Genomic DNA, 21,788 nt, shown 5'->3' with positions numbered 1-21,788 from the left:
TCTGATTTGTTTGCTGTTATGTCAATCACTTATCAACGCCAGTTTTGTGTTATGCGATTTGCTGCTTTTAGCTCGTAAGGCGTTTCTACTTTTCTCTGCAGCCAATGGACTTTTTTCTTTGTAGCGATGCATTACATGTCCTCCTATTGGCCAGCTGTCACGGCTTGCTCCGCCTTCCCTGAAAGATGAGTAAACCGCAGCTAGGATTGCTAAATCATGGCTACATTCATGGAACGGTTTGCCTTCCTTCAGAAAGTAGGTGCAAAATATTTCCATTATTTGTTATTAAATCACACATGAGCTTAAAGGTTTTATGACTTGGACGTTGTTATGATTGCGTGTCACTGAAGCTGTGTGGCTGTGCCATCTTTAGCCTGCTTGCCATGCTAGCTGAAGTTAACTGTATGAATTGTTATTTTTACTCCTGATGTCATCCTGGCAAAGTTTTAAAAGTAGCGGGTGGTTTGAGAATAATATTACATCAACCATCTAACAGGGGAATTAATTCAACACCTTATTCCATTTACAAGCAAACGTAAATGTGTGTCATCCCTATGACTACTGAAGGTGCCAACTCTGATGAAGGCTACAGCAGATGATGAGAGCCCATGTCCCGGTTACCTTTTTCAAGAAATTGGAAGTATCCTTTTGCTGTCCTTGATGAGTTCCATTTTGAATGCAGAAGCGTGCAAAGGCCTTAACTGTAATACCTTTGCAGAAATCTCCCATGAGTCCATGGGGAGTGATCAGTGTTTGTTAGAGTACCTGCTAGAGAGACTTCAAGTTGAGTCCTGTCATGTCAAGCTCAAGGTAAGTTAGTTTATTGCAGTGTTGAGCTAAAATAGGCATTGACATGGAAAACATTCATGTAAAAGATTCCCATATTTTGTGCTTCAGGTGTTGAAAATCTTCGTTCATCTGTGTGGCCATGGCTCCAAACATTTTCTCACTGAACTCAGGAGGAATTCCACCTTCATCCAGCAAGCCTCAGGTTGGTCAGAAGTTAATACTCGTCACAAGTTCTCTCTCTTTAGCTGCTGTAACTTGAATATTCCGCATATTTTTTTTTAAGTATACAGTGGGCCTCCTGATCCAATCCATGGCATGGCTTTGTATCAAAAAGTAAGACATACAGCACAAGTAAGGAACATTTTATATTTCAGTTATCAAAAGTCAATCAAGAATACAGCTACATACAAGGTAAAATTCTTGATGCGTTTTTTTGTTTGCAGGAAGTTGCAAGGCTGCTTTTTACCGATGCACTTTACATAAAAAGTGGTGTGCTGCCATTGAGCATGGCACCCTCAGCAGTGGGTGAGTAATGCTCAAGAATTGATATTTAGTCAACTATGAATAATTATTTTTTAATAAATATTTTTGGGACAAATATAATTTATTGCAGTCCCGTTTGGAGGGGAAAATGCATTTTAAGAAAGCTTTTTATTGTTAAAAGATTAATGGGAAAACAATTGTTTTCATTTGTACATTATTAGCTGTATATTATATACTCCACGACATACTGTATATGTTCAATAACTGTTTCTTTGTTTTTTTAATGTTACTGTAGCAAAGCACTTTGTAAGTTGTGTCTGTAAAAAGTTCATCATAAATAACATTTACTTTTTAAATAGATTATTGTATGTAAATACCAAAGATTGAACTGATTCATGGTGTGCCCTGCCTACTGCCCATAGTTAGCTGGGATTGGCTCCAGCATCCCGTGACCCTCGTGAGGATAAACGGCTTGGAGAATGAATGAACGAATACCAAAGATTATTTATCGATTCCAAATGTGAAACTGACACAATAATAGAAGTGAAATATCCAGAGAAAGAAAAAAATAAAATAAAGATTGCGGTTTTTCTTCAAAATTATAATTTCAGTGGTACCTTTACTTATGACATTAATTGGTTCTGTAACCCGAAAATTTCCTAAGTAGAGACGCGTTTAACCATGTTAATGTAAATACCCTAATCCCGTCCAAGCATTACTGAAACGCCACATTAAATTTTATAATTGGGTTAAAACCGGAATAAAAAGACAGCCAAACAGCCAGTTGAATCATTCCAAATACCTAACCGTTTATACCTGTAATGAAGTAGATAATAAAACATAATGCAAAGGAAAAAAGAAAAAAATATATATCTTGCCTTTTGAGGAAGGCAATGTCCTCTTTCAATATATCGATGGTGCCTATCGCCTATCTCACTCTTCGTGACACAAAAACGCAAGGTGACCTGTGCTCTAATGTGCTACTAATGTAGTTAACCATTTGTGGGTTTAAAATAAAAGTCATTGTGAGACAAAAATGCGAGACTTGCTATTTTGGCTCAGACGACGACCCACAATAACACTATCGCGCCTGTGAACGTCAGCATACTGAGACACCCAAATTGAAACCTCATCAACAATAGGCCAATAAGAGCAGAATCTGTATTACTGAAGCATAATGGGAGAGATTATGCCCAATAGGGCAGCAGGATCTTATGGCGTAACATTGAAACGCACACAGGTATTTTTGCCTCTGGTAACCTGAAATGTCTTTCTTTAAAAACAGGCAATATTTTCGCATTTAGGTGTGTCATAAGGTGTGACAAAATATGGAAATGGTTATTTATTGTGAAACTTTGCATCCTAGAGGTTACCAATACGCTCATGCCAAGAAACGAGATATCGTTTTAAATAGGTGTCAATGTTTAAAAGAATGTTCGTTCTTTCGAAACCAGAGTATTCACAGTCACTCTTTCCGATTATCGGGGCATTTACAGGTGACTTTTGTGTTCATTTTAGGGCAGGTGTCTGCAAGTTCAGTCCTCGAGAGACGCTAACCAGTTTATTTTCCGTTTCTCCCTCCTTTAACACACCAGGGTCAAATGATCAGCTCATCAGCAAGCTCTGTAGGAGCCTGATAACATTCATTCATTCATTCATTTTCCATACTGCTTTTCCTCACGAGGGTCGCGGAGGTGCTGGAGCCTATCCCAGCTAACTACGGGCAGTAGGCAGGGGACACCCTGAACTGGTTGCCAGCCAATCGCAGGAGCCTGATAACAATCCTGATTATATTTTTCATTCCCTGTTTTAAAGGGAAAGTTCAGGATTTTTGACATCAGTTAGCGAGAGTTTAATTAGTCTGTGGAGTTGATTTCAACAAATTCCGTGTAGTTTGTTAGTTATTTGTTAGTTTCAGGGCTGCGGAGTGGCTAAGCTAACGTGAGTCAATTGGGCCATCTGAGCATGCCAATAAAAAATAACATGCACACATGTAAATAATCCATTAACCATGCAATCAAAAGTGTTGGCTATGTTTTCAGAATAAAGTGATTAAAATTTACCATTGGATGTCAATATTTGCAGTATGAACAGCAACATTTGTAATCCAAAAGCTCTGCAGAGGAGCAGGGCGGAGTGATATCACATCGGTTTTTTTTTTCACCGATGATTTTTTTATATCGAAGCCAGCAGCAAGTAACCAGTTTATATTGTTCCTCGTTCTTCATAGGGAATTTGTGGAAACTTTCCTTTTCCCATTTCTTCTGTTTCCACAGCCTCTAAATGCACATTTCACCCTGTTGCCGGCCATCAGTTAACTCAGCAGACTGATGTTACATCCGAGGAAGGTGGGATGTCTGAGTTTCCAAACTCCGATCTGGAAAAATATCATTGGAACTCCTCCACTATTTGATTGCTTCCGAGAGGTCAAAATGTCTTTTGATGGCCAAAATATAAAAAAAAGACACTTCTTGCGATCAACCATCTTTGCTGTTTACATTCGCTTGGAACGCTTTGAGGTCGCAACTGGTACCCTCCGAGTGGGATAAGTCCGACTTCCCACCTTTCTCGAATGCAGCGTGAGCAGGAGTGGCCAAAGCACTCCTGTCTATTGCGGCAGTTTGGTGGGACATTGTTTTGGCCGCTTGGGTGTTTTGGAACTGTTTTGAATTTATTTGACTTTGTTGGATATGTTTGTAGATGTGTATCGTTTTTTTATTGGCATGCTACGAAGGTGCCATTGATTCGCGCTAGCTCAGCCACTCTGGAGCACTGAAAATAACAAATAACTTGCAAACTGCACGGAATTTGTTGAAATCAACTCTACGAACCAATTAAACCCCTGCTAACTCAAAGATTAAGCCTAATGTTAAAAATGAACTACCGATGTAAGGCATTTACAGGTCAATTCCTGTTGAGTTTGAGTCACTGCCGTTTCATTCCCGGGTCACTTCCTGTTCTGTAACCCAAAATCAAGAGGAAGTGATCCATAAAATGCCCCCAAATCAATAGGAAGTGACCCATAAAATGTCCCAAAATTACCTTGTTACCTGGCATTGGCTGCCACTGACGGCCATAGAAGTAGGAGGGGCTCATTTGCTGTCACCCTCCCACTCCCTGTTCAAATGTATTGGACGTCTACTAGAGATAAACTTATAGCAGAAGGGTGAAGATAGCTTGTTTTTCTGTTTATAAGTTGTTTTGTAGAATATAATAGAATGATTTCCTGATCAATGTATCGATAACCGTTCTATCGCCATATCGTGAGCAGTGTTGTTAATAACGGCGTTAGAATATAACGGCGTTATTTTCTTCAATCGTGAGTAATCTAATTAATTACTTATCTTGGCAATGCCGTTACCGTTACTGAGGCGGGAAAGGCGTGCGTTACTATGTGTTGCGATGTTGGTTGACTGATGCGAGAAAAGTCTGAAAAAGACGGACTCACGCAGACAAGAAAGCAGAGCAGGAGTGGGGAGTGTGACGCCATTGCAAACGCGATGCTACTATGCTAGGTGGCTCCAATAATACCTGACTGTAGCCGATAGCCTACAAACTACGCCCACATGATGCTTCGGTAGATATCACATATATACAGAACTAGATGTAAATGACGGACACGGCGGCATTAGCAACAAGTATAATAAAGAACTAGATGCGTCAGTAAACAGCTGCCATTTTAAAGCAGTAGACATCTCAAGAAGGCTCTGTTGTAGAGAACCTTCCTAGCGAACCTAAGTAACTTTTTATCTAAAATACTCCTAAATCGGCAAAACTTAACTTAAATCTATCTTTAAATGATGAAACAGTTTTAAAACTTACACATGTCGAAAATAGAAGGGAACTAATGCAATAACCGGAGCAATTTTAAAAACTTTAACGGTTGATTCACAACATTAAATGACTTGCACACATAGCAAAGGTTACTATCTAGGTATCGCAATATCCGCAATACCCCTGTGTCTAGTTAAGTTTAGGGTAAAGAATTGGGCTAGGGCCAATTGTCCCAAAAACCCTTTAAACATCACATTGTGTGACCTGTTTTTTTTTTTTTTTTTTTTTTTTTTTTTTTTTTTTTGAGGGAAAAAAAAAACAACTGAAAATTATCACCAGTTACTTTGCCAAGTAACTAATTACTCTTACATTTAGGTAACAGTTACTAACGGCATTCCTTTTTGGGAGAAGTAATTTGTAACTGTAATTAATTACTTTTTTAATGTAAGATTAACAACACTGATCGTGAGATCATTTTTATCATGAGCTTTGTATCACAAATCGTATCGTGAGGTACCAAGAGGTTCCCACCCCTAGTCGTAACCTGAAAATTACGTTTGTAGAGACGTCCGTAAGTAGATATACTACTGAATTTAATTGTTATTTAACATGATGTGTAGTGAACAATAAACACACACCTATCCTAATGTTATATTAATAAGTAACAAATTGACATTTAACTACAAATTGACCTTTCCAAGCATTTACAACATTTTGGATTTCATGACTGACAGAATGCTATTAAAATGTGTTTTGTATTGGTGTGTATAAAAATGTGTCCTTCTATCTAGGAATGGGATCAGCAGCTTCCCACAGGACTGGCCTGCAGGGATTTGGCTACAATCCAGGGAAGAAGGGGGCAGGTGAGTCACTTACATATATGCTGCATCTTCCCCATTGCTTTTTCTCACTATTCTCTTACCTCTGTACTTGTTAGCAGGAAATGATTCACTTATGGATAAAATCCAGAAGGCTGCAGAAGTAGTAGCCAGTGCTGTCCTTCCTCCGACAGAACATCAGGGCATCCGTCTCCATGACAACAACTACCGTGCTGTCGTGGCACCCTCTGCACCAATAGAAGTGGCTGTACCAGCATGTGCCTACAGTCTGCCTGCACGCAAAAGTCTAAAAAGTCTGACATTTTTATGTAGGCAAGATAGTTTAGTTCTGGTAGGTGTTTTACCCACCTATCTTCACTTTAGTAGTGACCCAGCGATGCCCAGGGCAGGTTGGAGGTGGCTGGGAAGAGACGGACAGCGGCAACAACTCCTCTCACAACTCATCTCAGGACATCTCAACCACTAGCAGGACATCCGCGGGGTGCAATGGGAGCCAATCAGGGGCCAGCAGAGAAAGCAGCGGAGACTTATCGGAGCGGTGAGTCGAGAGGCGCATTTCCAGTTTAATTGATTCACTGCCATTATCAAGGATAGACGTCCAATCCATTTGAACTGGGATGAGTGAGCTAGTTCGTGTGCCTATCTGGTCATTAGGGTTGAAGCGTTGCAATTGGGAGACTGCGTCCAGGAGATGGCGCTCATCAGCAAGCTGACTGAAGGTTCTAGAGTATTTTTGTCCAATGAGGAGAGCCAGTACTTTATCAAAGAGTTAGTACTGTAAAGTCACTACTACGGTTTTAATTTCAAGCAGCATCTGAGTACTCTATTTGTATAGATTGATGTTTGTTTTTACTTTTACTCCTATCAGGTGTTCCACTCTCAACTGTGAGGTAGTGGTGGAGTTGCTTTCAAGCATGCTACAGGATCCGTCCAACACTGTTAACATGGTAATAACCACTAACTCATTCACTGCCAGACCTAGGTGTCTATATAGTAAAGAACATATGTGTTGTAGTAGTTAGTGAAATTTATATTTAAAACAACCATTAACGGGTATACACTGCTGGCCAAAAGTATTGGCACCCCTGCAGTTTTGTCAGATAATGCTCAATTTCTCCCAGAAAATGATTGCAATTGCAAATGCTTTTGTAGTAATATCTTCATTTATTTTGCTTGCAATGAAAAAACACAAAAGAGAATGGGGAAAAAATTAAATCATTATCATTTTACACAAAACTCCAAAAATGGGCCGGACAAAAGTATTGGCACCCTTTGAAAAATCATGTGATGCTTCTGTAATTTGTGTAATTAACAGCACCTGTTACTTACTCGTGGCACATAACAGGTGTGGGCAATAACTAAATCACACTTGCAGCCAGTTAAAATGGATTAAAGTTGATTCAACTGCTGCCCTGTATCCTTGTGTGTACCACATTGAACACGGAGAAAAGAAAGAAGACCAAAGAACTCTTTGATGACTGGAGTAGCAAAATTGTGAGGAAGCATGGGCAATCTCAAGGCTACAAGTCCATCTTCAAAGACCTGAATGTTCCTGTGTCTACCTTGCGCAGTGTCATCAATAAGTGTAAAGCTCATGGCACTATGTCTAACCTCCCTAGATTTGGACTGAAAAGAAAAATTGACGAGACATTTCAACAAAAGATTGTGTGGATGGTGAATGAAGAACTTCGACTAACATCCAAACAAGTTCAAGCTGTCCTCCAGTCCCGAGGGTACAACAGTGTCAACCTGTACTATCCGTCGGTGTCTGAATGAAAAGGGACTCCATGGTAGGATACCCAGGAAGACCCCACTTCTGACCCAGAGACATAAAAAAGCCTGGCTGGTGTTTGCCAAAATTCACCTGAGAAAGCCAAAAACGTTTTCGAAGAATGTTCTCTGGTCAGATGGGACAAAAGTAGAGCTTTTGTGGAAAAGGCATCAACATAGAGCTTACGGGGGGGGGGGGAACGAGGCCTTCAAAGAAAAGAACACGGTCCCCATAGTCAAACATGGCGGAGGTTCCCTGATGTTTTGTGGTTGCTTTGCTACCTCTGGCACTGGACTGCTTGACCTTGTGCATGGCATTATGAAGTCTGAAGACTACCAACAAATTTTGTAGCATAATGTAGGGCCCAGTATGAGAAAGCTGGGTCTCCCTCAGAGGTCATGGGTCTACCAACAGGACAATGACCCAAAGCACACTTGAAAAAGCAGTAGAAAATGGTTTGAGAGAAAGTGCTAGAGACTTCTAAAGTGGCCAGCAATGAGCCCAGACATGAATCCCTAGAACACCTGTGGAAAGATCTGAAAATGGCAGTTTGGAGAAGGCACCCTTCAAATATGAGAGACCTGGAGCATTTGCCCAAAGAAGAATGGTCTAAAATTCCAGCAGAGTATTGTAAAAAACTTATTGATGGATACGGGAAGCGGTTATTCGGAGTTATTTTGTCTAAAGGTTGTGCTATGAAGTATTAGGCTGAGGGTGCCAATACTTTTGTCAATTTTTGGAGTTTGATGTAAAATGATAATCATTTAATTTTCTTTTCATTCTCTTTTGTGTTTTTCATTGCAAGAAAAATAAATGAAGATATAACTACCAAAGCATTTTTAATTGCAATCATTTTCTGGGAGAAATTCAGCATTATCTGACAGAATTGCATGGGAGCCAGTACTTTTGGCCAGCAGTGTAGGCGTCCAATACATTTTGACTGGAAGGGCTAGATGTGATCTTTCACTGCTAGCCCTCCCAGTCGAAATCGATTGGATATCTATTGCCATCAGTGGCAGCTAAAGATTTAAAAAGTAAACTCATAAACCAAGGAAGCAATACTCTCATACTCGCTAATTGGTTTTTTTTTTCGAGTTGGCGCTCTTATAATATACTCTCATTCCTGTATTTAATCCTACAGAGAGCATTGTGTGCCGTAGCCTGCCTCATGACTGCAGACCTTCTCTCTCTGGAGCAAATCTTTGGAGCGACGCAACGTCAGCTTCGTCAGCTAAGTGAAGGCCCACCGGGACCTGTGGCCAACAAAGCCACGAAGGTGAAATTTCCAGCAGAGACATTTGAATGTTTCAAACTGATAGGACTGGAGGAGATAATACTTTTCCCCCTCTATCTGCTTACACCAGATCCTGAGACAGTTCAAGGCCCTGATGGGTGGAGTTCACCATGCCGCCAAACAGGATCCAGCCAGCAGTAGTCATCAAGTCAACCACACATCCAAGCAAGTGCTTACGTCAACATACGCAGGTTCTTTAGACCCCACACTCTCTCCTCATAATGATTACATCAGTGTGGATGAGAAACCTTCCCTTAATGAACAGCAATTTCTCCTGGCTCCTGTTAGGACTGAAGTTATATTAGCTGCTAAAAAGGAGGCGTGCGCTCAGCCTTGTGGCAAAAGACTGTCCTTGTTCAGTGGTATGAATCTAGTCAGCAGGGCGACGCCTCTGTGTCAGACTACAACATCACATATGGACCCAGACTCACAACAGGACTCTGTAAAAGAGAACCAACCTGACAGTCCAGCTTCAGTTGTGTGTGACGGCAGTCAACAGTCGTCTGCATTCTCGTTTCTTAACTCTTGACCTTTGGCAAGACATTTTCCCATTTTACAACTGTTAGCAATGTCAGATATTCCTTTTCAAAAATGAGGAAAAAGTATAAAGTTTGTGGAAAGCAGTAATGGGCAGAGGAATCCTGTAACATTTGGTGCTTTAAAGTCACTTTTTCCCCCCACAGCTCCCTTTTATCTAATTAGCAAATTTTATATAAAATATTTTATGTATGCATCTAAATGTATTCAATAAATTCATGTACGAATTCAAATAATACAATTAAACATTTGAAAACTATTTAATTGAAAAATCCAATGTGACCTTTAGGCACCAAACTTTATAGACTTTGTTGTTCCGTTCCATTGCTCTCATGCAGGTGGTCACGTCCAACTATGTGCACATTTTTAGACTCATCTTTGGGACTTTGTCTCCACAAGTATTGACTGGATCTGTTTCGGAAATACAGCTTATTGAGTCATTTAATCTCAGGATTCATTTAAAACAGCAAAAACAACCTCCGCAGATTCTGAACCAACCAACTTGCACTCTTTAATCCTCTTCCTGCATTTGCTATGATACTAACACAAATGTCTGATTGTGAAAGTCATGATTATTTGTTGTTTATGTTAACATGCTAGGCGTTGTGGTGAAAGCGACGATTCCAAGAAGCAAGACATTTGAATTCCGTACAATGACACAGACTAGTTGTCATGTAAACAAATAAAATGCATATCTGCTTTTGTCTTGATTTTAAAAAAAGAAAAGCCTAGTATGATGATAGTTTAACTGCTAAAGGCATAGACTTCTTATCACTACAAATAGTTTTTTTCTGTTAAAAATTCTTGTGAATAAAGGCTTAAATCCCTGAATACTTCATAGACATGGAAGTAAAACATCCTCCATTCTTGGTTAAAAGCACACAAAAAAAAAAAAAAAAACAGGCAGATAACATTTATTTTACGTAAATATTGCGAATTATGACGCCAATGCCGAAGCGGTTAATTTCTCCCATTGATTTTTTTCTCGTTTCAAAATGCATGCATGGTACAAAAAATATAATAATTACCTTGAATCATCGAACAAATCACTCCTTACACAATCCTTCCTGTTTGTATGCGGTACAGCTTTCGTAATTTTTCAACCTAAATCCGGCGTTGGATTGCTGCATGTGTTTGAGAATAACTGCGACCGACTTCGACCTACTGAAGCGAAGTGTGGGACGGCCCCCTACTTGAAGGCGTGGTGCAGTTTCTGGGGAAAGTGTCCCGTCAATATCATTATGAAGTCTATGCTAAAGGTTAAAAATACGATTGTGGTCTTTTCCATAAAGGGGTAAAAATTGACAAAAAAGTACAAAAGGCAGTGCTAAATTTTAAAAGACTTAAATGTCTTCAATTTGAAAGAGGGGTAGTTAAGGTCTTAAATTGGCTTAAATTTTATAGAAAATTGCAGTAGGTATTACATTTCCAGACAATGTTTTTAATGCCAGGGAAATCACTGTAGTCTGCCGTAATACTTCTAATGGTATGTATTTTTTTTTTTATTAATGGCCGTGCACTAAATACGACAGTTTGGGATTAATATACAGTGTATATGATACCGTAAATTGTCTGGAATCTTGATGTACGTTAGGGACTTGAGTTGTCGCCATGACGCCATTTCCTGGTTATTCGTGGTTGAAGATGTGAGCATGAATATGCAGAGATAGGGAAGTGTGAATTTAACCAAAAATAGATGGAGGATGGTTTATTTAAGAAGTGGTTGGCCCCTGGTGAAAATAACAGTGCCCATTGCAAAGTAGGGATGTGACAATATATCGAAGAGGTGATATGTCGCGGTACTTTGAAGCCCAAAAAGTTATCAATATGCTTCCACAAAGAATCGATATATCGTTTTAAATAGGTGTCACTGTTTAATAAAAAAGGAACCAACAGGTTGCTACCAAAATCTTCCAGTAGAATAATGTCTATGTTAGGCACTGGCTGCCATTGACGCCGCTAATCCATTTTGATTGGATTGGACGTCTAGCGTCGTCAATGGCACTGAAACCACAGTTTTCCCTGCCAGTCTTTCGTGTGCATTTATAGGTCACTTCTCATTCATTTTAGCGCATTTACAAGTTAATTTCTGTTGATTTTGAGTCACTTCCTATTTATTTGGGGACATTCTTGAGTCACTACCTTTTCAGTCACCCAAAATCAACAGGAAGTGACCCGTGAATGCCTCAACATGAAAATAAATGACCGAAAATCAACAGGAAATGCCCCAAAATTAATTGGTTGCCTGACATTGCCACGGATCATTCGCTGCCACCCTCCCAGTTCAAATGATTGGACGTCTTCTCGTGATAAGCTTGTTCCAATTCACAGCAGGATGAAAAGAGCTTGTTTTCCTTTTTTGTTGTTGTTTGTTTGTAGAATGATTGACCCATGTATCAATGATTATTGTATCGCCATATCGTGAAATTGTTATCGTGAGCCTTGTATCACAAATCGCATCATATCGTGAGGTACTCAGAGGTTCCCACCCCATAGACTTCATAATGATATTGACAATACATGGTCAATGTGGCGGCCGCCAAATGTAAGCAGGGCTTTTCCGGTGAAAATTCTTTTGTATAAATGCTTAAATCCCTGAATTCTTTATAGATATGGACGTAAAACAGTCTCAATTCTTGGTTAAAAGCAAAAAAAAAAAAAAAGCGTGCAGTTAGCATTTATTTTACGTAAATATGTCAAAGTACGATGTTAGTCAATGTGGCGGCCGCCATATGTAAACAGAGCTTTTACGTTGACAATTCTTGTGAATAAATGCTTAAATCCCCGGATTCTTTATAGATATGAACGTAAAAGTCTCGATTTGTTAAGAGCAAAAACAGGGCATTTAGCATTTATTTTACGCAAATATGTCGAAAAACGATGCTAGTCTATAGCAGTTAATTTCTTCCATTGATTTTTTTCACGTTTCAAAATGCATGCATGGCACGAAAAATATAATTACCTTGAATCCTCGAACAAATCACTTCTGAGACTATCCTTCCTGTTTGTATGTGGTACAGCTTTCGGACTTTTTCAACCTAAATCTGGCGTTGGATCGCTGCATGTGTGACTAACTGCGACAGACTGCGAATAACAAGCGACTTTAGGACGCCCCCCTACTTGAAGGCGTTGCGTGGTGGCTGATGGATGTGACCCGTCAATACAATTATGAAGTCTATGTCTACCCCTAGTGAAAAGTCTGCAAAAAGACATTTGCATCTGGGACTAAAAATACAAGCGGCCTATGGCAGCAGCTCTGTTTACAGTAAAACAAATTTTTCATCAGACATTGTTGCAACATGTTTTGGTCTTATATATTTTAAGGTCTTAAAAAGCACTTTTAAAAGAATGAAAGAACCCTGTGCATAGGTTCCCCCTCATTTTTTTTTGTTGCAAGCAGGTCTTTTGATCCATCTAGTTTATAAAAGATGTGCATACATGTGGTATAATGGTTGACACTTAAAAAAACGAACACAGCTTTTGGAGTAAAGTGCATCGCTTTATTAACTTTGCAAGCACTTTGGATCCCACTTCTCTTGTGATTAGCACCAATGAACATGTCCACACATCAATGCACGCATGTCAAGAGAATGATACCTCTTTATAAAGTGCACAGGGCGCGTGCACACACACGCATATCAATACTGCACAGTAAACCACAGTGGCTGGGCCATGAAAAGGCAAATGTGCTTATGGTCTTCACAAATGGTATATGGCAGGGGTGGGGATGAGCCTTACAGCCCATCATATGTAAACGTCTCCACACTTTAACCCCTACAAGCCTCCTCCAAGCCGTTTGGACCGGGGACGTGTAAAGGGGGTCGCGGACTTCGCAGGTCATGTTGAACCCGGGCGGCCTCTTGTCTGTAGACTGCTGAAGTGCGCCTCTCTCAGCACTTTGTTGATGGAGTCGTAGGAGAAAGTGCTGCCATCGCCATGGAAACCGCGCGGTGCCGAGATCGCCGAGTCCTTGGGCTTGGTGCTGAGGGAGCACTGGGGAATGCGGTTGCTCTGGCTGTGGATGCACGGCCTGCTCGTGACCACCATAGGTCTGTCCGTACTGCAGGCACCGCTGCTGCTGTCACTGCTTGACGACTACAAACAGAGAAACAGCTCAATTAAACATTCCTGCGTTTTCCTCTGCATATATGTGGAGCAACAATGTACCTCAGAGTCCACATCGGATACAAGTAGGCAAGGACCCCTGCCTGACCTCTTGGCCTGAGGGCTCAGCTGTTGATTTTCCTCACTATCACTGCTTCGGTGGCGCTTTCTGTGCACAGCGAACACAAAAAAGATGTTCAATTGTGGTGTGTATGTGGAAGGAATGATGCAGTGAGGAAAGGAAAGGAGGGAGGGGAGTGATAGGGGGCGTGCATCAAAGAGCACTAAGAAGAACCAAAAATAGCAACGGCTACACACAATCAGGCAGTTACATGATCACATATGACAGAGACATGGATGATTCACTAGTATTTTATGGAGTTGACACAGTAGATGACTATAAGATAACACATTATCCATTTACTGTACCTGTTATCTGTCAGCATTGCAGCAGTCTTGGCAGATGTGGGGGGAAAAAAATAAGATGGACACTCTGTGAGAGCTGAATTTGAATGTAAAAAGCTAAAACTCCACAAGCAGATCGCAAGACATACTCCTGTTTCTTACTACTTGACGTTCGTATGTACGTGTGTGTAAGTGTGGAGGGGCTCCAGCCGGCTCAAGATGAAATATTATTTTCACACGTCCAATATTAGCGTTCATCTAGATTGGTTAAGTGCCGAACAGCCACGAGTTTGACTCTAGCGGAAATCTTGTGAAAATCTCGGCATGACAGCAGAGCCTACGAACATTGACACGGCTAACTGGTTGAGCTAACTAACCCCAAAAAACGCTGCACTGTGACCAAGTTCTTCCGCTGTCGTATTCCGCTCACTCTGCTGAAAAAAAAGAGAGGAGAAACGGATGTTGGCTGTTCTTCTGAAGTAGCCAACAACGGTAAATTCTGTATTTAAAAAAAATCGAGAAAAAAACACGAAAACGTGTAAGTTGTCGAGTCACATAAGCAATATTTCAGCTTTGTAATGAGCTCGGCAGTTCGTGTCGGCTTTAACGTTTCCCGTACGTCACCAAGCCACGCCCCTTTGTTGACGTGACGTCACGGAAAAAGCGGAAGTATCAACGTAGCGTCAAAGGGCTCACACGTAATTCTCTTTTAATTGCTATTTTTTCGATTATTGAATTATTTAAGAACTTTATTTTTATTCATTACCCCTATTTGCGTTTGTAAAAAGTATATGTGCTGTTTTTTTGTTTGCTTTGTTTGTCTTTTTAACTGCGTATGTAGGCAGAAAATTATATTGTTGCTAACGTGTTGTGTAAATTACAGTTCAAAGTGCTGTTGAAGTGAACACAAAATTATTATTTTGTGATATGAGCGAACCTCTGCCATCTTGTGGAAGAGTAGTAGATTTTTCTGTCAATCATTAAAAGTTGCTGACATAGAGAGCCGAACAAGAGACAGTTTTTGAGGTAAATGCATTCTAGAGAAGGTGCAATTTCTCAGTGTAGTAATTAGTGCTGCAACAATTGATTAACTGGAGTATTCGATTAGGAAAAAAGATTTGAATTAAATTTTGCCACTTTGTTTAACTAAATTGGCGTTGTAATGGTTTATTTTGAAAGTGTTTGCATTTAGTTTTATAGATTTGGGTGGATATACTGCCTTCTAGTCTACCTCATTTAACATGGCTGAATCCAGGTGCTCCCTATTAAGACCAACATAAGCTAAGTTTTTGTTTGAGCTAATGTTTTTTTTTTTTTTTTTTAACATTCATAAGTTAGGTTTTTGGTATATTTAACTTATTTTTGCGGGAATATGTGTCTGAACCATTTTTTAAGAGAAGAATTGTAAAAAAGTTAGCTTATTTATAGCATTTAAACTGGCGGACTTTTGCTATGTAAGTTAGCCAATTGTTCTTTTGTTGTACATAGTTCCTCATTTATTATTTCATACCTTTTGAGGCTCAGCTCAGGTAATTTTTCATGTTCCTTATCCGATTACTCGATTATTCCAACTAATGGTTCATTGATTATTAAAATAATCGATAGCTGCAGCCCTACTAGTAATTATATAATAATAATTATTGTAGTCATTATATTACTATTGCACAAATTTGCATATCCGACACATGTAACACCAAGGGCGTAAGTTTGGTCTCAACATTGGTTGGGACGATAAACTGCATGTAAACTTTTTGCTGGGGCGGGGACATTAATAAGACCAAACAGATTGGATGAAAGGGTGCAGGGTAATTTTGGCACTTCTGTGATTCCATATAATTCTCACGAATATGAACCTAATTAATTGATTGGCTGATAATGCAAAATAAATCTACTTTCATGTGTATTGGTTCAGGAGATATGCTGTTCAATTCAAACCTTTGTTCTTAAAAACCACTGAAGAAACATTTCGAAAACTTCCAGAATTAATGTCTGGATTTTATTAGCCAATTTAAATTGAAATATTTGAACATAGATTATATGAACATATACAATAAATATTCACTTGTTAATAATCTCCTAACTATACAGGAATGCAAAAAATAAACAATTCTCTTATAACCACTCAAAATGTCTGTCTAAATGAATAAATATACCGTAATTTCCCGAATATAAGGCGCACCCGTGTATAATGCGCACCCCAAATTTACTTGTAAAATTTGGGGGAAATTATTGTACCCGTTTATAACGCGCACCCTAATTTTAGCACCAATAAATAGAAGAATACATGAAAACAGAGCTCGTGTACAGATACAGAGATGTCATTTTACTGACTGGTGAAACACAGCACAAGCATAGCACATTGGTAGTTCAAAACATTACCGTAAACTGACAATATTTACGGTAATAATATGATTTGACAACTTCTCCAACTTACCAGAATCTAGGAGAAAACAAAACGGATGTGACTTTTCTTTTAAAGGCTGCTGTATAACTTGCTCGTTTCCTCATGATGAATAAATGTTTCTTCCATGGATTGATACGGTAAAACTACTGAACTATTGTTATTTGGGTTTGAGTTTCCCGAGGGACCGATATAGTTGACGGACACAGGAAGTGTGTGTCCTTACATTTGTTATGCTCCGAATTGTGGAACTGCAATAAACGTCGACTCAAATGAGTTCAAGAAACTAAATTCTGTGCTTTATGAAGAGTGAAAAAAGCAGAATTTAACACAGACGAAATCATTCGGCCGATTAACGGGTCGCCGCATACGTTTCTTCAACACAACGTGGCCATGTCAATGGAAAAAAATCGGTTTATATATATATGTAATACATATATATTTCTGTCTCCATCTATGTACCCGTTTATAATGCGCACCATGAGTTTACAAGTTGATTTTGGGGGGAAAAAGTGCGCGTTATATTCGGGAAATTACGGTAACTGAAAAAAACGTCTTAGTCAGGGTATAACAAAAATCAATAAAAATGGAGCCTTCCTTCAGGTAAAACACAACTGCTTTTTTCCACCAGCACAGGTAAACTCAACAAAAAATGAAAACTCTTTACCTTGATTATGATTGATCTATGATAATCTGAAAAAATGTCGACATAGGCTGCAAATAAAAATGTTTTAAATAAACAATGTAAAAAAAATAAATCAATACATTTAAAAAACAAAACAAAAAACAAAGCAAGTCATCAGCCAATCAAACGTGCGTTTGAGGGGAAAGAATTGAACTGGCACATTCAGCAAGTGAAAAGGGGTAAATGTATGTCTGAACATAATGAAAATAATTCACTTAATAATTGTAGGGTCAATTCTATCCTTATAACATACGGGAAGACAATCTATCCTATATAACTGAACTTAATATATAATGCAAATAAGGTTGCTTAAAAGTTGGTAGGGACAATTTGAGCATCTGTAAAGCAGGTAGTGTTATGTCCCTACCGTCCCTATGCAAACCTACGCCCTTGTGTAACACCCACATTGTGGCCAGAATTGTCTCTTCTCATGTCATTGCGCTGATATAGGCCTTTCTTTCCTGTAATAGATGAAGGTGATAAACCACTCCACGGATACCCTAAAAACAGCACTGATTTCCAACTGTAAGGACTTGGCTGATATTTACAAACAGTACACTAAAGAAGAACGCCACTTTTTTGAGGAAGGACTGCATCCAGGGAAGCCTGGTTCTCTGTTCCAGGCTATTACAGTGCACTCAGACTCAGACTGGATCACCTCTCATCCTGAGGAGCCTCAAGACTTTGAGACCTTTTATAGAGACCCTCACAGAAAGACACCCAGTGCAAACTGTAGTACGATTTACATTCAGACAATAGGTTAGTTGATTTGAAAACCATCCATTTTCTATGATACATATCATCATCAAAGTCACAGCTAACTTTGGTAGAAAGGTATTTATTGAACACATTGTTGGTCAGCCTTAGTTTGATCACGCTGTTTTGTTTGTAGGTTCTTTTGGCGACGCAGGACCCCAGACAGAACAGTATTTGGAATGGCTTCGAGAGTACTGCCAAGCCTTCTTCTATGGGCTGCCTGTTCGTTGGTTACCAGCTGTCACAGTCGCACAAACAGGGTGCTCTTTCAGAATTAACCATGGCTCACAAAACCTTCAGCTGCTCACGGGTAATTGCAATAGCTACTAAAACTGGCAAGCGTCACATGTAAATGAAGCATTACAATGTAAATAAATTATGGTTTGGCACTGTTTCCTCTGCTAGGTGACTTGCTGCAATTTTTGTGGAACCGGAAACCAAAAGATGCTTTTTGTATTGTTGGAATCACAATGATTGACCTCTTCCCAGAAGAGTCCTGGAATTTTGTATTTGGACAAGCATCTCTCAATAGGGGTAAGATGTAAATGAAGTCATACTATATTGTGCTCAGAGGAGAAAAATAATCCCTGTGGAGTTTGCATGTTGCTTAGTACATCCTTCCCAAATACCAAAAATATACAAGTTTGGTCAACACTTGGTAATATTTTTTATTATGATTATCTTTTTATTCAACACAAAAGCATGATAAAAAAAAAATCTCTTTAAAAGACAGCAATGACTCAAGAAGGTTGGTTTGCATAGGGACCATAAGGACATAACACTAGCAACTTTTCAGGATTCTCAAATCGTGCCCACCTGCAGTACTTTTAAGCCATCTTATTTGCATTACGTATTGTCTTCCCATATGTTGTGAGGATTGAATTGACTTTACCAATCTTAAGTGAATTATTTTCATTATGTTCACGCTTTCATTTACCCATTTTCACTTGCTGAATGTGCCAGTCCATTTTTTCCCCCTCAAATGCACGTTTGATTGGTTGATGACTTGACCCCCGCGACACCACACACACACGCACTCACAACCCCGACAGAAATCCAACATGTTGACAACATACAGCCTCCTCCGCCCCCTTCGAACAGGAGGGATATTACAAGGTTTTTTTTGGCCAGCAGGAGCCACTTTAAGTAATGTGAAAAGACATCAATGTTGTAGAGGTGGGGAACACACCACTAATTTTGTTACTGAAAGTCCAACCGGCATCAAAGTTAGAATAACAGTACACTGTGTGAATTTATTAACCTGCAAAACTCGGATAGGGAGCTGCTTAGAGAGAAGTGTATTCCTGTATGTTTTCTACTGTTTACGTTAATTAAACTGTGAGAAATGTAGTGAACCGAGGTTTACCACTTTCTCCCCATTTTTCGTTTTTGTTTTAGTTATGTGGTCTTAGAGCAGCCCAAAGGAGCTTTTAGTGTTTGTTGTGTTTGGCTGTGCTTGTGGACAAAAGCAGCGGTAGTAGGCTCCATTTTTATTTATTTTTGTTATTCCCTAACTAAGAAGTTTTTTCAGTTATATTTAATTTCTTTATTCAGACAGACAATGTTGAGTGGTGTTAAGACAAATGCTTTTTTTTTTTGCATTCCTGGATAGTTAAGAGATTATTAACAAATATGTATTTATTGTGTATGTGAATATAATTGAAGTTCAAATATTACAATTTGAATTATTACTAAACTATTAAAATCTAGACATTTATTCTGGAAATTTTCAAAATGTTTCTTTAGTAGTTTTTGAAAACAAAGGTTTGAATCGAACAGTGTATAGCCTGAACCAATACATATGAAAGTTGTATAAGTAAATACAGATTTATTTTGCATTGATCGTTTAGCCTATAAATTAATTTGGTTCATTTTCTTGAGAAATGTAGCCCTGATCCCCGTTTACCCAAACTGTTTGGTCTTATTAATGTTCCGTCCCCAGCAAAAAGTGTAAATGTACGTAGTTTATGCTGTTATATCGTCCCTGCCAATGTTGAGACCAAACCTACGCCCTTGCGCTGAACCATAGGCGGAGTTTGACTTTTGGGGCAGGGGGGGCACAACATGTTGATCACCCCAAAATGCAGTGTCAGCAATAAAATTAACTTAAAAGAATATTTATAATAATAAGTTGACAATGAGCGTTTTTGTTTCCCATCATTCTGGAGGGGAATTCTACATCAGGCTGCTTAGGCAGTAATTTTTGCCAAGATCGTCATCCATTGAATATGGTACGCCCGCCGGTGTCGTGCCAATGTAGTTACCCCAGTCAAAAATTGTATCCCCTGGGTGGAGCCATATGGAGGTAGATTTGTGTCTTTATTATTCAATCAAAAACAAGTTGCTTCAATTAAAAAAAAAAAAAAGTTGCTTCAATAAAAATATGTATTTTCAATCAAAAAAAGTCGCCTCAATAAAATAAAAAAAGTGTTTGAATGCAAAAATAAATTTGAAACTCTAAAAAATGCACGTGAAAGCTTTTTTTTTTTTTTTTTTTTGATTGAAGCAACTTTTTTGATTTAAGTAATTTTGATTTGTCTTTGGGCTACATTTTGGCTAGGATGTTTTTCTCTTTATTATTCAATCAAAAAAATAAGTTGCTTAAAAAATATATATATATTTTCCAAAAGAAAAATCACTTCAATCAAAAAAAGAACAATTTCAATCATAGAAAACGTTTTTGAATGCGAAAAAATATTTGAGATTGAAAAATTTGCATTTGAACACTTGATTTTTCATTGAAAAAGTTTTCTTTAATTGAAGCAATCCTTTTTGTGTTTGGGCCATATTATGGGTAGGACATTTGTGTCTAAATCATTCAATCCCCCAAAAAGTTGCTTCAATATTTTTTGTTCATTTCATTCATTTTTGTTGCAGTTTTATTGCTTTACAACGTATATATATAGTTTGTATATAGGAAAGTCAATTTCATGCAATGACAGGCCAGGAGGAGGGCTGGCCCCCGTTTCAAATCCGTTTATAGTGCTGAACCACTACTTTTTGTAATATTTTGGCCTCTTCATGGCACTAAAGAAGACAAAAAACTGAGAAACAGCTCAGAGTATGGTGCAGAGGATTTTTAAACTACATAAATATAGAGTAATTGGCAAACATTACTTAATTCGGCATCATAATTTATTCTTAATGCGGATGGTATGTATTTTTTGTGGCACCATTGGATGGCGCTCAAGTACTGTGCATTTGTAGTTCTCAAACTCATTGACGGTGCATTTCGTTGCAGGGATTGGTGTTTTCAGCTTTGCCAGGTACGATGACAACTTCTACAGCAAAAGTTATGCAGGAAGGTTAAAGAACCAGCGTCCACCAAAGCAAGGAGATTATTCTGCCTTTGATGGGCATTACACTCCACCCATTACCAGTACTCTACTGCTGCGATCCTGCAAGGTTGTATTCTAAAAAAGAAAAAAGTCTTTCTCTTCTTGACACACAGAAAATACAAACTAAAGGGATTATTTCTTGCCAGACAATGACACATGAAATTGGACATATGTTTGGGATAAGGCATTGCCAGTGGCTGAGCTGTGTCATGCAGGGCTCCAACCATCTGGCGGAGTCGGACCGTCGACCCCTTGATCTCTGTCCCATCTGCTTGCATAAACTTCAGATCTCAGTGGGGTTTAAGATAGCCGAGAGATACAAGGTAACACATAGGTGTCACCTTGGATTACGTTCGTGTTTAACATAAATCACTCATCGTAATCAAGACTAATCAGATCATTTAAATGTTTTAGAAATGCATTCTTGTGTGCTCTTTAGGCGTTACTGCAATGGATGGAAGAGGAGCCAAAGCCAACACCAAAGAAGTCTACCTTTGTCATACCTACTGAAGCCTTTCATATGGACAAACTGTGGCTGCGGCGGTGCCAAGACATACTGGAACTCGATGAATGGTAACAGAGACAAATGTGATATGTGTGCAACCTTGGTTG

At 39.0% G+C, this 21,788-nt stretch overlaps 3 protein-coding genes across 14 annotated transcripts in view; 2 read left to right on the top strand and 1 right to left on the bottom strand.

Annotated features, from left to right (window-relative positions):
* The first annotated feature begins 41 nt into the window (after positions 1 to 41).
* tepsin (TEPSIN adaptor related protein complex 4 accessory protein) lies at positions 42 to 12,812 on the top strand. Of its 8 annotated transcripts, XM_057826129.1 has the most exons (15): positions 42 to 255; positions 568 to 640; positions 719 to 810; positions 898 to 991; positions 1,073 to 1,140; positions 1,233 to 1,314; positions 3,549 to 3,620; positions 5,838 to 5,909; positions 5,984 to 6,178; positions 6,249 to 6,423; positions 6,540 to 6,653; positions 6,754 to 6,832; positions 8,798 to 8,932; positions 9,021 to 9,141; positions 9,239 to 9,398. In XM_057826129.1, the coding sequence occupies exons 1-15, from the start codon at positions 217 to 219 to the stop codon at positions 9,253 to 9,255; spliced, it is 1,428 nt and encodes a 475-aa protein (XP_057682112.1). In that variant the 5' UTR covers positions 42 to 216; the 3' UTR covers positions 9,256 to 9,398. The 8 variants fall into 8 exon arrangements, with proteins under 8 accessions (XP_057682112.1, XP_057682108.1, XP_057682107.1 ...); XM_057826125.1 differs by having other exon boundaries at positions 5,987 to 6,178; positions 6,252 to 6,423; positions 9,021 to 12,812; XM_057826124.1 differs by having other exon boundaries at positions 6,252 to 6,423; positions 9,021 to 12,811.
* Positions 12,813 to 12,989: 177 nt separating this feature from the next.
* Positions 12,990 to 14,637, bottom strand: si:dkey-21c1.1 (uncharacterized protein LOC100150256 homolog). Its single transcript, XM_057825826.1, has 4 exons — positions 14,374 to 14,637; positions 14,021 to 14,046; positions 13,655 to 13,760; positions 12,990 to 13,582 (listed from the first exon to the last, which is right to left on the bottom strand). The coding sequence occupies exons 2-4, from the start codon at positions 14,035 to 14,037 to the stop codon at positions 13,325 to 13,327; spliced, it is 381 nt and encodes a 126-aa protein (XP_057681809.1). The 5' UTR covers positions 14,038 to 14,046; positions 14,374 to 14,637; the 3' UTR covers positions 12,990 to 13,324.
* Positions 14,623 to 21,788, top strand: part of LOC130909404 (archaemetzincin-2-like) — a 43,528-nt gene continuing 36,362 nt past the window's right edge. For 3 of the 5 annotated variants that reach the window (XM_057825816.1, XM_057825819.1, XM_057825820.1), the window contains exons 1-7: positions 14,701 to 15,022; positions 17,553 to 17,841; positions 17,975 to 18,148; positions 18,244 to 18,372; positions 21,080 to 21,243; positions 21,323 to 21,499; positions 21,616 to 21,749. In XM_057825816.1, coding sequence (XP_057681799.1) covers positions 17,553 to 17,841; positions 17,975 to 18,148; positions 18,244 to 18,372; positions 21,080 to 21,243; positions 21,323 to 21,499; positions 21,616 to 21,749 — 1,067 coding nt within the window. In that variant the 5' untranslated portion in view covers positions 14,701 to 15,022. The other 2 variants (XM_057825818.1, XM_057825817.1) reach the window with 2 other exon arrangements.

The sequence above is a fragment of the Corythoichthys intestinalis genome, chromosome 21, assembly GCF_030265065.1.
Source record: "Corythoichthys intestinalis isolate RoL2023-P3 chromosome 21, ASM3026506v1, whole genome shotgun sequence".
NCBI classification, from domain to species: domain Eukaryota; kingdom Metazoa; phylum Chordata; class Actinopteri; order Syngnathiformes; family Syngnathidae; genus Corythoichthys; species Corythoichthys intestinalis.
This window is presented reverse-complemented; position numbering and strand designations above follow the sequence as displayed.